At 41.6% G+C, this 16,624-nt stretch overlaps 1 protein-coding gene and 1 long non-coding RNA gene across 2 annotated transcripts in view; both read left to right on the top strand.

Annotated features, from left to right (window-relative positions):
- Positions 1-6,483, top strand: part of LOC117872510 — a 51,614-nt gene extending 45,131 nt beyond the window's left edge. The window contains exon 3 of the long non-coding RNA XR_004644502.1: positions 6,303-6,483. This is a non-coding gene — a long non-coding RNA (uncharacterized LOC117872510). The remainder of the gene's footprint in view (positions 1-6,302) is intronic.
- A 4,121-nt stretch (positions 6,484-10,604) lies between these two features.
- Positions 10,605-16,624, top strand: part of TMC2 (transmembrane channel like 2) — a 56,964-nt gene continuing 50,944 nt past the window's right edge. The window contains exon 1 of the mRNA XM_034761011.1: positions 10,605-10,869. Coding sequence (XP_034616902.1) covers positions 10,806-10,869 — 64 coding nt within the window. The 5' untranslated portion in view covers positions 10,605-10,805. The remainder of the gene's footprint in view (positions 10,870-16,624) is intronic.

Below are 16,624 nucleotides of genomic sequence, written 5' to 3' on the forward strand. Positions count from 1 at the left end.
GCCTAACTTTAAGCATTTTAATCAGCTCACTGAAATCAACTGAGCTACTCAATTGCTTAAAGTTAAGCATGTGCCTACCCTTAAGCATGTGCCCTAAATACCTTGCTGAACTACGGCCAAACTTTCTGCTCACGGACTGTACTCTCCCCTTGTTTGTTGTATTTTTATCATTTGATGGCTATGCTGCATTTCTGACCTCAGTTCACGGCTTCAGTGCCTCTAAAAATCCCACATTTGCAGCCTTCAGTAGTGATTTCTTACTGTGTATCTAGCTCAATCAGGAGACAAAGAAAATGGGGCTCTTCCCACTCACCCCATTCCCAGTGTTGCCTCCATACAAATTCATTGAGCAAATAGGGTCTCTCCAGAAAAGGGATTGTTTTTATATATTTCGGCATTCAGCAGGAACATCATCTCCTCTCTCGCTTGATGCTGAAATAAAATACAGGCCTTGCCTGTATTTTGTTAAACACAATGGAGGCAAGGTGCAGTTGGGGGGAGGGGGAGGAGAAATATAGTTTGAGATAGTGAGTTTTTTTTAAGTGTTCTTGCAAAGAAAATTAATATTAATATTAATTAATATTTCATATACTGACGTATTAAATTATCCCTATATTTTAAAAGGCCCTCACCCAACCTCTCAAACAACTGCATATGCCAGAGGAGAATGGTCTAGCAGGGCAAGGAAGCATCAGCAGTTATTCTATGGGGTGGCAGTCAAGGATATTCTTTGAATATGGCCTATTCTAAATGATAAAACTACATTTCAATCAATCAGTCAGGGCTTGATTAAGGCATAAGCACTATCGGCCCATGTCGAGGAACCCTGGAGTCATGTGATTACATCAGGGTCTCAGCTTTTGTTTACACCCACAGAGAAAAAGTTTTGTCCCCTTAAGAAAAGCTTGAAAAGGTGACCTGAATGTAACCAATTCAGGAACATCTTCCTGAGTCTGCAGTCAGCCTGAAACAGTAGCTCAGAAAGGGGGAAAATGCCCCATGCTTCTCTGTGTTAACTCCAAGGCACCTCCACCCACCTGCCCTGCTCTGAGGTGAGGTGCCCTACACTCTTCTGCTGCTGCTACTCTACCTGTCCAGTGAGGAAGGGAGTCTTAGACTGCCCAAATAAGTGTGATGGATAGGGGGGTTTACAGCAGACAGTTGTTGCGTGGGTGGCACTTACCACTCCAAATGAGGGGCAGGGCTATGGGATCCCCCTTGTTGTGGCAGGCCTAGAACCCCAGATTGCCTTAATCTGGCCTGGTTTATGCTGTGTCTTTGTCAATAATGGGTGGAAACAGGGAGTCAGAGAACTAGTGGTGTATAGTTCTGGAACGTATGTTGCGCAGAGATGTGTGTTTTAAAAGTGAATTGACTCAATAAGAAGAGATGAATAAATAATTATTGTCTGATTAATTTTACCTCACTCTGTTTGGGAATTGTCCATGAGTTAAATCACCATGGTACTGAATCTAACTGGAGGGTGTAGTGCTGGCCATCCCTGACCCAATGTCAACAGGGAGACAAGCCACTTTCCTGTCAGAGTGTGCACTGCTTAGAGGCTTGATTTCTTTGTTGATTTAAGTCCAACTGCTCTCAACTAGCCTTACATGGCCTGACTGGGCTTCCACAGTCACACAACATTCCCCAAGTGGCAATGTGTCAGACACTCCATCAGAGACAGGGTGAGAGCACAGCCCATGCCGGTTATGTGCTGCTCCCCTCATGGGCAGATCAGTGTCCCCCAGTTCCACTCCCAATGTCAATTTTGGGGGTGGAGGGGATATAGAGTAATTGCCAACAAAAAGTTGTCTCTGGAGCACCAATACGCCAACAGTTAGCCTGAGGTTTCTGGCCTTTGACAGAGTTGGCTAATTAATCTAAAGAAACTAACGCAATGGAATGCAAAAATCTCTCTAAGGCTGGGGAATGGGAAGTGTGCCAGTTGCCAGCATTACCTCATCAGTAGCCAAAATGAAACATTCACTGTCGTGGGCAGGTTTTCAGATTCCTGAAAGTGCATGTTTTAGTAATGGAGGAAAAAAAGCCAGGGATTGTTTCCCAGTTCTGCCTTTTTCTGTTGTACAGACTCTGCTATTACTGATGAATTTTGTAATTCCTTAAAATCAGCAGGGTGAAAACAACACTGCTTTAAAGGATGAATAAATAGGTTTATAATAATCAATAGAACCCAAAGTGCTATGTACAAAACACCAGGCACTTGAGGAACTGCCAGACTCTGACGGAAATAATAGGTGTGAGAGGATGGATTATGGAAGACGAGAGGCTTATTTAGAACTAATGGGCTGAGAATGGATGGGTAGCAAAAAAGAAAACAGCAGGAAAGCACATTTTGAAAGGTGAAGGTAAACAAAGAGGAGTAAGAGCATTAGATGAAATTCCCTTCAGAGTCATTTCTTTGGCCTTGTGTACACTAAGGAAATTATCTACGAATGCCCTGCCATTGCTCACACCAGCTGAGTTCCCTCAGTACTAGCAACAGTGGAATCCCGGGTGTGAATGGTGCGCCAACCACAGCAGCAATTTTAACAGACCTTCTCTAAGCAGGTCTAACTAAGTGTTGATAATGCTAGTGGCACCTGCCAGCATGTCTACACTAGGGCTTCCAACGTTGCTAACACTTGAGTTGATCTAGTATTCAGCTGTGTGGAAAATTTTCAGAGCATGTCCCTAGTGTAGATGGGACCTGAGAGTCACTGCCATGTTACTCCTGCAAAGCAGCAGAGTTTCTGTTGTTTTGCAAAGATGACACTTTTCCTGAAAGAACAAGTTAGCTTTAAGGAACAAAATCACATCAGAAGTAAAGAAACAAAATAAAGAAGGGAGGGAGTTGTTGTTTCAGGTTCTATACATTTAGACTTCCAAGAGCCAGGGGTTCAAATCCTGGCAGGGCTGATTTAAGATGAAATCTTAAAAAACAAGGTACTGTCTGCTCTGATTGGATCTTTCCTGTGGTAATTTTTGAAGAGATTTTGTGCCTTTTTGGCCAAAGTTTTCCCCAGACTGCCCACTGTTGTTCAGTGCACGATACTCCATTTACTCCTACTCTCCAACTCTGTGGTGGCTGCATTTCACTGGTACTATCAGAACTTGCCATAGTATTTTTGGGCCTTAGCTGCAGAACAGATTTACTGGCCCACCTTCCCATTCCCAGTTATCTCAGGCAGCGGGATTATTCTTTGGAGTACCCTCGAGCTTTGTTAGTTTCAAAACAAAACAAAGAAGGGGTGGAGAAAAATCTTTGAGTAGCTCACAGCTGCTCCTTGTAGTATAGGTGGAGCCCAGCTGCTTATGCTGAGGTCTGAGCATAGTTCCTAGCTGCGGTCAAAAAATACATTCAAAGAACAAGTTTCCAAATAAACTAGAGGTTTGAAATCACTGTAGCCACTAGAGGGTTGTGTGTGAGTTTTAGCACTTAAATAGTGGCCCTTTACAAACATTCAAAATATCCCTGACTCTGATCCTCAACTTCTCTAGGAGCTCCACAGAGATTATGTTGAGCATGAACAGCAACCTTTTGTTTCTAAATTAATGTTCTAAGTAGGCAACACCATCTTTATTTCGGTCTTCCTTATTTCGGTCTACCTTATTTTTAAATCAGTTGCTATTGAAATACCCCCATCAGTAAGTTAGATGTGATGCAGCAAGTGGGGAGAGCTTATGGGGAGTAATAAATAGATCTTTTGCACTTTAAAAAACAACAACATTCCTTTAAAAAGAGAGCCTCAGATCTCAGAGCACATGACAAATCTTTCCAAATTGAGTAATGTGCTATGTAAATTTACTGCCACAAGAGGGAACTCTTATTGCATTATTACAGGGTTCACTATATGATTAGCATTGACCAGACCCATCCGCATAAAGTGCTAGAAATACACTCATGTTTGTTCTATACCAGTATCATTTTAGAGTCTATCACTTTCCTCCCCTTTCTGTGAGTTAAAGGCTTGCGACAGATTCACAGCCCTGAAGGCTGAAGTCCTCTCTCTGTGAAATAGGTACAGTAGCCAGGCAGCCTTCTCTCTATCATCTTCCCAAAGTGAAACGTAAAGATCAGGTTATACATGAACAGCGCATGTACAGAGCATGTTGTACAGGGATTCGTTCCTACAAAGTAACCAAGCCAATCCCAAAACGTGCAATGCAGTGTATAGCAAATGCAACGTAATGTGTAAGTGTATATAAAGGAAGAGTTTTATGTGCAACTTTGGATGTGTGGCACACTCTATACCCACTCCCTACGTTTCAGTCTGATCAACTCAGTATAGCTTTGCTGTCTGCCAAATAAAGATAAATAAGTGATGAAATCTGGAGACCAACTGAGTTTTTGAAGGCCAAGTGGAAAGAGGTCTCAAAAGGGAATCCCAACAAATATGTGCCAGAGATCCCTGTAATCCCAGAGAAAACATATGCATTACATATATCCTTATGGACGCATACACACACTCCTTTGCATCAAGTCACAGCCTATAGTCGAGGTAGAATAACAGCACCCTGCTCCAGCAGGAGCTTCTAGAATTCTTGAGGCAGACCCTCAGGTAGTGTAAGTTGTAATATCCCCACTGAAGTCAATAAAGCTTTGTCAGTTTACACCAGAGTCTCAGGCAGGCATTATGCCTTCAGGAGCCCGAGGGGAGCACAGCTGCAGGGCTGCTCTTGGCAGAGGTGCAGCGTGTGCTTCTTCTTTTGAACCCCTTATCCCCGCCATTCCCACAGTCAGTAAGCTTGCCCTATGCCTTGCTATGTAGAAATATTAATTTTCCTGGGGGAAAAAGCTTTAGAGAAAAATGAAGAAAAGTACTGTTCGTTTTCATATTTTTTTTTTAAAAATGCAGCGGCATATTGAAATGAGGCAAGAGCAGCCAGCCTCCTCTTCCTTCCCCAGGAGAAAGCGGGGAACTATAGCAGCAGGGCTCTTCACTTCCTGGGAGAACTGGGGTGGTTGGGTTCAGCTGCTGTTCCAGGAAAGCTCAGGAAGGAGGCGAAGTGGGGCTCTTGCTCTGTCCCTACAGCATCCATCATCCATCTATCTGAGCACCTCCCAGGAGTTAACAGAACAAAACAAACTCTCTCCTGGGAGACCCAGTGAGCCCTAGCACTGGAGGTTTCCTTCATTCCCCAAGAGATCTTATGCAAATTAAGGAGGAGCCCCAGTATAAGAATTCCTCCAGTCGGATGCTTCCTAATGGGACGTTCTCGCACAGAAAAAAGCGTCTAATTCAGGTGTTTCTATTTAAGTTTTCTACACAAGAGATTTCTGCATGTTTTCTACATGTAAATCCCTCACATGGAAAGTGTTCTACACAAAAACCTTTCCACATGAGTCTGACTCTTCATACATCATGAATACAGTTTCCCCACACAGAGATTGTCTACAGTCAAGTCCCTCACATAGGGGTTTCTTTTCATTTACTGGGAGATCTGGGGAGCAGTCTGAATGGTTTTCATCATTCCTTTATTCTCTTTCTCTCCTGGTACTTTGGAGCTTCATCAGTGGAGTTTGTAAATTCTTCAAAAGGAAGATAAGGGAAACTTTAGGCCAAAAAAGGAGCTTCTTACAAAGTTAGAGGGGAGAGTGGTGAGTGGTAGTGATGAGTGAATGGGTGTCAATATCAGGCTGAGAATGGAAATGTTCGTACCAACTCCAATTAACTAACTATAGCACGGCACCATAGACCAATAATGGAGAGTGCTTTGCAGCTAAATACAGCTCCCTGAGCACAAAATCTCTTCCCCACCCAATATATCCAGACCATGACTTCTATTCATTTAAGTCCTAATTCAGGAGAGCATTTACACTGTACACTTAAGCCCATGTTGATTCAGGACAGCTCTTATTCATGGAGTTTAAACACGTACTTAAGTTTGCTCTGAATCAGGAGGCTAAAAGAGGCTAACATCTTCCAAATGGATGTGAAGTGAAATCTAAAGGTATCTCTTCATGTAGTTATGTCATTTCAGACAGACAGCAATATTAGCAATAAAAGTGGGGTTTTTTTTAAAAAAGAGAAATAACTTTATCATAGCCTTCCACATATAATAAAATGGGGTTTTGTATAATTTTGTTGGGTTACATTTAACAAATGATTTATTTCTTCCTACTGCTACTATTCCAGTGCATGCATGTACCACCCTCCCTCTCCCCCCCCCGTTTATTTTTTGTTTGAATTCTGCCAGACTATCTGTATTGACATCTTTCTAACTGTAATTGTTATTCAAATAAAAGAGACAGTAATAGATTATACTGGAGCTCACTTTCCTTTTATTGTTTTCATTCCTAGGAGGTTCTCAGCTGCTCTCTGGATGAGATGAGCTAGTGACAGGAACAACAACAGAAAAGGCTAACAGAAGAGAAAGGAAGTATTTGATGGCTCCCCTTGTCTGTTCCCTGCCCTTTCTCATCAGTCCTAGAATTTTGTGACCGGGTTGTTTCCACAGAGACATATGGCACAAGGAAGTAGGGATTTGGGAACTCAGCTGTTATTCAGAATGCAGCATTTTTAAAAAGCTATACTAGCTGCTCTTAATCCTCTCAGTGGAACTCACTGTGCAATCCATAGAGGTAATTTAATGCCCACAATGTACAAACAACATATATCATTTATAAGAGAATTTTGAGTATGCCCTTTGTACAAAGCTTCCCCCGCCCCCTCCACAATGCAAGTCAATTGTTAATAGGCAACGATTCAGGTCTCCAAAAGGAAAGTTCTAAGTGCTAAGAGCTCAGAAATTTCGTTGTCATATTCAGCTAACTTAATGTGACTCTCTACCTCCACGTATACAATGAACGCCATTAAAAAGTCAGCATTTACCAAGAGTTACCATACTGTTATTTCTGAGATAATTTCAGGGTCATTTCTAATTCTAAGTATAGAGAAATATAACAGCATATCAGACATTACTGTATGTGAAGTTGGCAAATAATGACTTTTTGGTGATGACCACTGTGAATACCTGTACATGTGCACATTTACATGCACCCCAAGGCTGGTTTTGCAAGACTCAGCCAAGATTTGTTTTGCAAAATCCAAGCAGGACCTGATCAAATCTAAATCTCATTTTATCCTAATAAAGTTCAGGGACATTTGGATACATGATTATGCCCATCTCCAAACACATGTATATTTAATAGATATTCAATAATCCATCACGGTTTACATGTAACAAGGGAAACAGCCAAAAACTGTTTCCCTTGTTACATGTAAACCGTAATGTATTAAATGTGTGTGTGTTTGGAGAGGGACATAATATATACGCATGCGCAATATGGCTGAGTTCATGTTGAGGAAGCATTTCTAACTTTTGAGACTTTGGAGAGCTTGGTTTCTCAAACTTAACAAGGCATTAATGCTTGCTTTTGCATTTTACAACTTCAGTGCCTCACCAGAATAATAGTACGCACAAATTAAGTATTATTGGGAAACCTTCTCAAGCACAGATCACTTATGAATGAGATGAATATTGAATAAATATAACAGGGATTAATTAGCTAAAGCTCTCTGTTTACCAGACAGAAAGGAAATACTATCTCATTAAATATTAAGAGGCATGTTACATGTGCTTCCAGGGTCCAGTTACGCTTTCTTCAAAACACAAACAGTTTTTAATTTAAAACTTGGATTTGGGTGCAAAGTCTAATGTCCCAGTATATTAAACCTATAATGTCACAAGTTAAACATTATTAGTCATCAAAAAGGAGAGAGACACCTAAGTAATATCAAGCAGAAAAATTAGAATTCTATGAAATGTTCATGCTCCATTCACAAGACTGACATTTACATAAATAATTGTTTAGGTTCATGATTGTGCATTACTAATTTATACCTTGTGCGGAGCAAACTTAGAGGTAAAAGAACAATCCTTTCATTTCCCAGCCCATAATTCTAAGGAAGAAATAAAGTATGCAAGACATTTTATCCTCTTAGGGAAACCAACCCCATACACTAAGAAAAATAGAGGATTCAAAGCCTCATTACTACACAAATGTAAAATAAATTAGCCACATCATACAATATACATAGAATATTTTGTGGTCTGTTCTCTACTCTATGATTCTGTAATGCATGCACACCGCTGTAAAGTGAGTCCTGGTATGCAGTGTGCCAGACCTTTCGTTCCCTGATTTATGCCACTTCATACTGCTAAAATAAATTAATCCTTCCTCTCTCAAGGTCTTTGACTGCTAACCTTGTGACGCCTTTGCGTCCATGTGCATACTATGGAGATGCTCATAGCACTTCCCCTGTCACTCTAGTAGGAAAGAGATATCTGTAATACCTAAGTACTAGCAAGAGGGAACCCCTGGATATCAAGTAGTCTGTCAAGTGATTTTTGTATGTGAAGCAGTTATGGATTTTCTCTGGGTAACCCTGGAGATGCGTTAGATTCTCAGGCAGAGGTGTAGCTACAATTTACACACACACACTAACCAATCTGTAGCATAGCACTAATCTCCCATGGCTAACGTCATATTACACACGGTGTGATCATTAACACAGCAGGTGCAGTTGGACTGGGAGCTTGTGTGTGTTAATCAACAGCCTCAGAGAGAACAAAACCAGCAATGCTCCCAGGAGATTAAAAATTGTGCTCACACCCCAAAAGGGACAGAACTCTTCCATTTTTATCATGCTCTTGCCACTGCATTTCAGCCTTAGGAAAAAAGCTTGCTCTAATTCACAAGGAGGATAATGCTGATCAGGACTTGATTATTTTCTTCATGCAAATCTGATCCAACGCTGCTAAAGCAAACGAAGTAGAAGATCAGGTGAAAGGGCCATTGTGACATGGACAAAATCATGGAGGGGAACTTGGTTAATCTGAACGGGAGGCAATCACTGAGGGGTAATCACTCAGATAGCGATTAATAAATCCCTTTGATAAAAAATAATTGTGTGCCATTGCCTATGCCTTCCTACACACGCGCTAACAAGTTTAATGAGGCAGATACTGCAATATATGACTATCACTAGCTTTGAGGAGAACAAGACTCCCATTTCTAATGTGTGATTACTATTGATGTGAATTGGATTCTGGTATTATTTCAGTTTATAAAATCATCAGATGACATAGGCTAGGCTAAGCCTCTTTCCTCCTCACAGCATGAGGCTGTGGAATTACCTAACTTCGTAGTTTAATACATTTGCACGTCTTTAGCTTAATGACTGGAGATGGTACGTGCGCACAGAGAGAGAGAGAGAGAGAGAGAGAGAGGTGCAGCAGGGGCCATCTATGAGCAAGAGAGTGCGCCCTTGAATTGCTGCTTCTGTGAAAGACAGCCCTTCTGAACAGCCTCTTTCTCAGGAAAAGGTTATACAGACAAGCCCTGAAGACATCAAATCAAACTGCATTTCTAGTGAACCTTCCATGCCATGTATTCCAAGGCACTTTTGAAAAATATGTAATTAGATGTGGCTGTGCCAAAACAGAGCTTGAGCCTGCAGCTACATTTTAGATGAATGAATGAATTATCAGTTACTGGCTATGTGATTAGGTGGAAATCTTGATGCTTAACCCAACAGTGAGGTGGTCATATGACCCTGCTCTCAACAACTATACACTCAATAGACACCACCACCATTAGGCAGAACCAGTGATGCACCCAAAGGAGTATATGTGGGGCCAGTGCTTGAAAATAGATGGTAGGCATCCATATAGGCACCATCTTGTTCTCCAGAATCTCAACTTTCATTTTAAAAAGTTAAGGCTCTAGTTGTTATGGTTGGGAAGAAGACACTAGGTTCACATTTTTGAGGTAACGACGCAGAACCTGCAGAGAGCCTGGAACAATAGCTCTGAGAGGCATGAGTGGAGCCCCACTGCTTTAACGCCCAGTCCTGTGCGTCAGTTATTAGACTACATGTCCTCTGTAGAAATGTACATGGAAGACAATAGGGGACCCAAGATGTGTGCCGGAGAGGCAAAGCCCTGACAGGGTTAAGATGGCTATTTCAGGTTTCTCCCTTATAAATGGGGTTACATAAGTCGATGCAGGTAAGAAAGATACTGCAGTTTGGAACTATGTACTCCCAAAGCTTTAGTGTACATGCTTAGGTCAAAAATGGACATGACTTGTGTCTGCATTTCATAGGATACTGCTGAGTATCCATCAAAGGACTTTCCTTCATGTTTAAATAATGTGATGTAATGTAATGCTGACAGGTGCTTTTCACACCGAAAAAGGATCGGAGCAGAAAGTGTTTGGATTGGATTGTTGCAGAGTGTGCGTCTCCCCTTCCCCCAAGTTCAGACCCTGAAGTTGCTGTCTAGCATGCAAATGATGTCAAAGTGAACTAGCTACAGCTTCATGGACTGCTCGCTTTACTGCGCAGCAGCATGGAGACAAATAATTGGGCACTGAAAGAGGGAAAATAACCTACTGATAATTGGTGTGTTCACAGCACTAGGGCTACAGTGTTTGTGGCAAAAAAATATATATATATCATGGGGAGGAAAAAGAAATGTGCATTACAGGTCATCATGGAAGATGGTTAGTATGAACACCAACCATTTCAGTTTTGCAATATTGTACCAGTTTTACCAATATTTGTAAAAATGTGTCTTCGGGCTCCACTTTGTGTGTGTCAATACAATTGATATTCTTTTGTGTTGGGAACTTTTATTAATTCACTTGCAAAGAGCTAAGAAATATTAAGGACTTCATAGCATAAAATACAGTAGCATATAATTAAAGAGGGCACTCTGCGGTCCTCAGCCAGTACTTAAGAACTACAAGCGTAAAACATTGTATGTGAAAATCCCAACAACAAATTCAATTATTCAACATGCTTTGTCTTGCAGTTGGAATGGAGATTGACGGACAAGTGGAAAGTGACTCAGAGAGCGAAGGTAGAGTGGAGAATAATAGCTGCTGTCTTATTTGAAATACACGATGAGAGCGCTTTTTTCTCCAAAGGTTTATTTTGTGATTTGACTTGCTACACAGTGGTAATATCTAATGAAGTATGCATGGTTATATTCAGTGTTGTTGTAGCCCTGTTGGTCCCGGGATATTAATGAGACAAGGTGGGTGATGTGATAGCTTCTCTCTCACCAACAGAAATTGGTCCAATAAAAAGATAACCACACCCATGTTGCCTCTCTACTATGCATAATTAGATTTCCTACCTGGGTAGTTGACTTTGATGAGGAGGAGGAGGATGTTGTGCAGGAGAATGCTCCTAAAACTGGCTGTCCCCTTCTCTCCGTGTCTCTGAGAAGGGATGAGAGCTGGAGTGAAGCTTTCCTTGGTCTGCCACAGTAAAGCAGGCAGCACTGTGTTCCATGTGTGGTGTGATGCGAGTGAATTTATAGGATAATGCAAACATCTAGAAACTGTCACCTTTCACTGCTTTTTATGTAATTCTCGTCATTACAGTAAGGGTGAGTCTTTGTTACATATGACTATGCGAGGAGAGAGAAAGCCAAGATAGATTTAGAACAGACTAGCAACTCATGGCAAAAATCAGGAAAAGCCATAGACCAGATTTAAAATTAAAAAAAAAAAAATACCCTCACAAATACAGTAAATAAAGAGACATTGCTAAGGGCTAGCATTGCTGGGGTAGTGGATGGTTCATGGTGATAGACAGACCCTCTAGACCACAGTTCAAATCCAGCTTAGGTAAATAGTAACTGAAAATAATCATCTGATGGCCTCTATGAAATCAATTGATGGTCTCAGTCTAGTTTCCAGTGGACAAGGGAGCCCACTAGAGCTGGTTGATTCCCCCCCCCCCACCACCACCACCTCCATTAGAAGCAAGAAGCCTTTTCAAAAGAGTTTTTGGTAGTTTCACAATTTCCCAGTTTTTCATCTAAACCAAAAATGTCAATATTTTGAACTCCCTGTTTTTTACCCTTTCTCCCCACTATTTTTTTTTATTTTAATTTTTGTGTGCGTACCACTAAATGCAGCAAAACAGGTGATCTGTAGGCTTTTGTTTTACCACTTCAACTTTTCTTCCTCTCCCTCCTTTCTCTCCCCCCCATTTTCCCTTCTACCACTCTAACTCTAGAATGTTTCCAAAGGTGGAAACATTCTGAAAAGAGGCAGAGTTTGTTATACCAATAAAAACTAGCAGGATCTTATTAAAGGGGACAAGATAAAGATGCCACATTTATTATGATAATTTGATTTATGACCAATAACTAATATCTTAATCCTTATACACACATTATACCTAATATCTATACACACACACACACACACACATTCACACACACATCCATCAGATGTTCTGCAGCTGCTGCATAGTTACCAGTCCTGCTTGAGTCTGTGGCTTGAGTTTGCAGCTTGGGTTCGTAGCTTGTGGCGGCTAACTGGCCAGGAAAGCCGGGCACAAGGACGAGCTGGGTCTCTGTTGGGCATGCACCGATGCCCTTCCATGTTGGCAGCAGAATGTTACCCTCCTCCAAAGTTTTCCATCTCACCCATCCTTTTTGTAGGCTTTAGTTTGAATCCAGAGTCTATAGGTCTTGCTGTGTCACGCTGCCTTCAGGTTTGGTGATTGATCACCCGTCAATTGCAGACATGACTTTCAGCCTTGGACCGGGCTTTGATCTTCCTTCTATTGTACCTTTTCTTTTTAGGGTGGATTCTTCTTACTTTGTTAGGGCTCTTGTCTGCATTTTCAGCCGTTAGTGTTTGAACTCTGTTTCATCAGGACAGGCTGGGGCTGGAGGTTGATTCCATCATCCATACATACCTCATTCAGACATCTAAACTAAACTAATAAGATTACAGCAGGGTTTGCAAAAATGAAGGTTGCAGCAAGCCCTTACAAAATGGAGTAAGCGTTTTTAAAATGGGGTTTGAATTACAATATGGCAAACAGTGAACAGAAGTTACAATATAGACAAGTATAATGGATGGCAAACAGTGAACAGAAGTTACAATACTGAAACAGTGCAAGTCTTAGGCCTGGTCTATACTACCCGCCTGAATCGGCGGGTAGAAATCGACCTCTCGGGGATCGATTTATCGCGTCCCGTCGGGACGCGACAATCGATCCCCGAATCGGCGCTCTAACTCCACCAGCGGAGGTGGTAGTAAGCGCCGCCGACAAAAAGCGGCAGAAGTCGATTTTGCCGCCGTCCTCACAACGGGGTAAGTCGGCTGTAATACGTCGAATTCAGCTACGCTATTCACGTAGCTGAATTTGCGTATCTTAAATCGACTCCCCGCTGTAGTGTAGATGTACCCTAAAAGTGATTTAAGCAGGAATTGGATTGAAAGTGAAACTTACAAAGGCAGCTGACTGAACAGCTATGGCTCTTAACAAGCATCTTAATTGTTAATTAGCCAGTTATTGGGGTAACCAGTTTTATGAATGAATATGGTTTCATTCATAAAACTTTACTTATGAAGTTACATTAATAAAGTGAACAATTTAAAACAATTTCATTCATCAGTTCTACAAGTTACAGACTTTTCATTTTTCCTTTTGCCACTGTGTAACATTTCCAGAGTTGGAGACATTTTGAAAATTAGTGGCAGAAAGCAAAAATGAAAGTGAATGAAGCCTTAGAAAGTGTTTGTTTTAATCTTTTTGCCACTGAGACAAAAAGGGGCTGGGGGAAGAAAATTAACAACATTTTAGGGAAGATATGTTGCAATATTAAAAAAGAAACAAACGTTCTCTTTCAAACGCTGCGAAACAGGGGGAAAAAACTTTTAAATTATATATTTTTTTCTTTTTTGCAAAATAATTTTTTGATCAGCTCTAATATCCACATCACAACTGTCACAAATTAGTGTGTCTGTTGACAACATGAACAAGAAAATGAATAGCAGCAAAGAGTCCTGTGGCACCTTATAGACTAACAGACGTATGGGAGCATGAGCTTTCATGGGTGAATGCCCAATTCTTCAGATGCATGTATTCACCCACGAAAGCTCATGCTCCAATATGTCTGTTAGTCTATAAGGTGCCACAGGACTCTTTGCTGCTTTTATAGATCCAGACTAACACGGCTACCCCTTCGATACAAGAAAATGAATGTGCATAGAGACTGGTCTACCTTTTCCTCCCTAGATCATTCCCCTCCAGCTTATTGAAGGCAGAGCATGGAGAAGCTTCTACTGCCTATATTGCATTTGTTCTGCACTGACATGGGACTTAAGTCTCCAGGGCTAAGAATCAAGCCACTTTCATGCGCACTAAATTAACATGCTGTTGTCTAAAGTATAGCCAATTGGTTCACCACACTTGAGATTCGATATGAAAAAGGTTCTAGAGACCAAATCAACAAGCCTAGCCAATTTCTTGTCTAGAAACAGAGCAGTACAATACAGGAAAGAAAGAGTTAATATGTAACCAATGCTTCCAAGAAGCAGTTCTCACAGCATGCACTCCACCTTACATAGAAATACGATTTCAAAACCAGTCACATATATTGTGAAGTTGTTTACAAACTAAAAAGCACTTTATAATTCACACAAGACCAAAATTCACCAATCAGCTTTTACCTTGTTTTTTTGTACCATGATGTACCCTTCTCATTTTCTGTTTTGGAACCCATATTCCAAGGGTTAGGGTGATGAAAGCACTCCTTACCTGCACCAGGACATAGAATGAATGTGTCTTGTGTTTGATAGCTTTGGCAAATATGAAACCTAAGTTCAGTTTTGCAAAGTGTTGTGGGATACTTGGCATGGATGAACAGAATTATTGGAAGAACATGATACAAGTCAGTTAGCATAATGACCCAGCATTCATATTTAACATAACATATACAATATTAGAACCATGCACATAATACCTATTAATGTGTGTGGGGTGGGAGGGGTGGTAATCTATAACATAGGTGTTGGCTAACAATGCAATTTTTAAAAAGAAAATTAGAGTAAATTAAACAATTTGCTTTCACAATTCTGGCATATATTTAAAGGTCTATAAAGGTGGATAGAAAGCTGGCTAGATCATCAGGCTCAATGGGTAGTGATCAATGGCTCCGTGTCTAGTTGGCAGCTGGTATCAAGCGGAGTGCTCCAAGGGTCAGTCCTGGGGGCGGTTTTGTTCAATATCTTCATGATGTGGAGGATGGTGTGGACTGCACCCTCAGCAAGTTTGCAAATGACACTAAACTGGGAGGAGTGGTAGATACGCTGGAGGGTAGGGATAGGATACAGAGGGACTAGACAAATTAGAGGATCGGGCCAAAAGAAATCTGATGATGTTCAACAAGGACAAGTGCAGAGTCCTGCACTTAGGACGGAAGAATCCCAGGCACTGCTACAGACTAGGGACCAAATGGCTGGGCAGCAGTTCTGCAGAAAAGGACCTAGGAGTTACAATGGACGAGAAGCTGGATGAGAGTCAATAGTGTGCCCTTGTTGCCAATAAGGCTAACGACACTTTGGGCTGTATAAGTAGGGGCATTGCCAGCAGATCGAGGGACATTATCATTCCCCTCTATTCGACATCTGGAGTACTGTGTCCAGTTTTGGGCCCCACACTACAAGAAGGATGTGGAAAAATTGGAAAGAGTCAAGCAGAAGGCAACAAAAATGATTAGGGGGCTGGAGCACATGACTTATGAGGAGAGGCTGAGGGAACTGGGATTGTTTAGTCTGCAGAAGAGAAGAATGAGGGGGCATTTGACAGCTGCTTTCAACTACCTGAAAGGGGATTCCAAAGAGGATGGATCTAGACTGTTCTCAGTGGTACCAGATGACAGAAGAAGGAGTAATGATCTCAAGTTGCAATGGGGGAGGTTTAGGTTGGATATTGGGAAAAATGTTTTCACTAGGAGGGTGGCAAAGCACTGGAATGGGTTACCTAGGGAGGTGGTGGGATCTCCTTCCTTAGAGGTTTTTAAGGTCAGGCTTGATAAAGCCCTGGCTGGGATGATTTAGTTGGGGATTGGTCCTGCTTTGAACAGGAGGTTGGATTAGATGACCTCCTCAAGTCCCTTCCAACTCTGATATTCTATGATTCTATGATATTCTGTCTAAGGTCAGAAGAGACCATCATGATCATGTAGTCTGACTTTCTGTACACTGCAGGCCACAGAATCTCTCCCACTCACTCCTGTAATAGACCCCAACCTCTGGCTGAGTTACTGAAGTCCTCAAATGATGATTTCAAAACTTCAGGTTACAAAGAATCTACCATTTACACTAGTTTAAACCTGCAAGTGACCTGTGCCCCATGCTGCAGAGGAAGGGGAAAAAAACCCAGGGTCTCTGCCAATCTGACCCAGGGGGAAATTTCTTCCTGACCCCCAAATATGGTGATCAGTTAGACCCTGAGCATGTGGGCAAGACCCACCAGCCAGACACCTGGGAAAGAATTCTCTGTAGTAACTCAGAGACCTCACCATCTAGTGCCCCATCTCCAGTGGCTGGAGATATTTGCTGCTAGCAGTCACAGACTGGCTACCTGCCATTGTAGGGAGTCTCATCATACCATCCCCTCCATAAATTTATCAAGCTCGGTCTTGAAGTCAGTTAGGTTTTTTACCCCCCACTGCTCTCCCACTAACTCTGTAAGAACAGCGTCTGGAAATGATTTCTAGCTTTCAGCTCCTAGGATCCATTGATGCACAAACATGAGTTTCACAATCATCAGTGGACACTGTGTGCACATGACCAATGCTA

Source organism: Trachemys scripta, chromosome 2, assembly GCF_013100865.1.
Source record: "Trachemys scripta elegans isolate TJP31775 chromosome 2, CAS_Tse_1.0, whole genome shotgun sequence".
Lineage (NCBI taxonomy): Eukaryota > Metazoa > Chordata > Testudines > Emydidae > Trachemys > Trachemys scripta.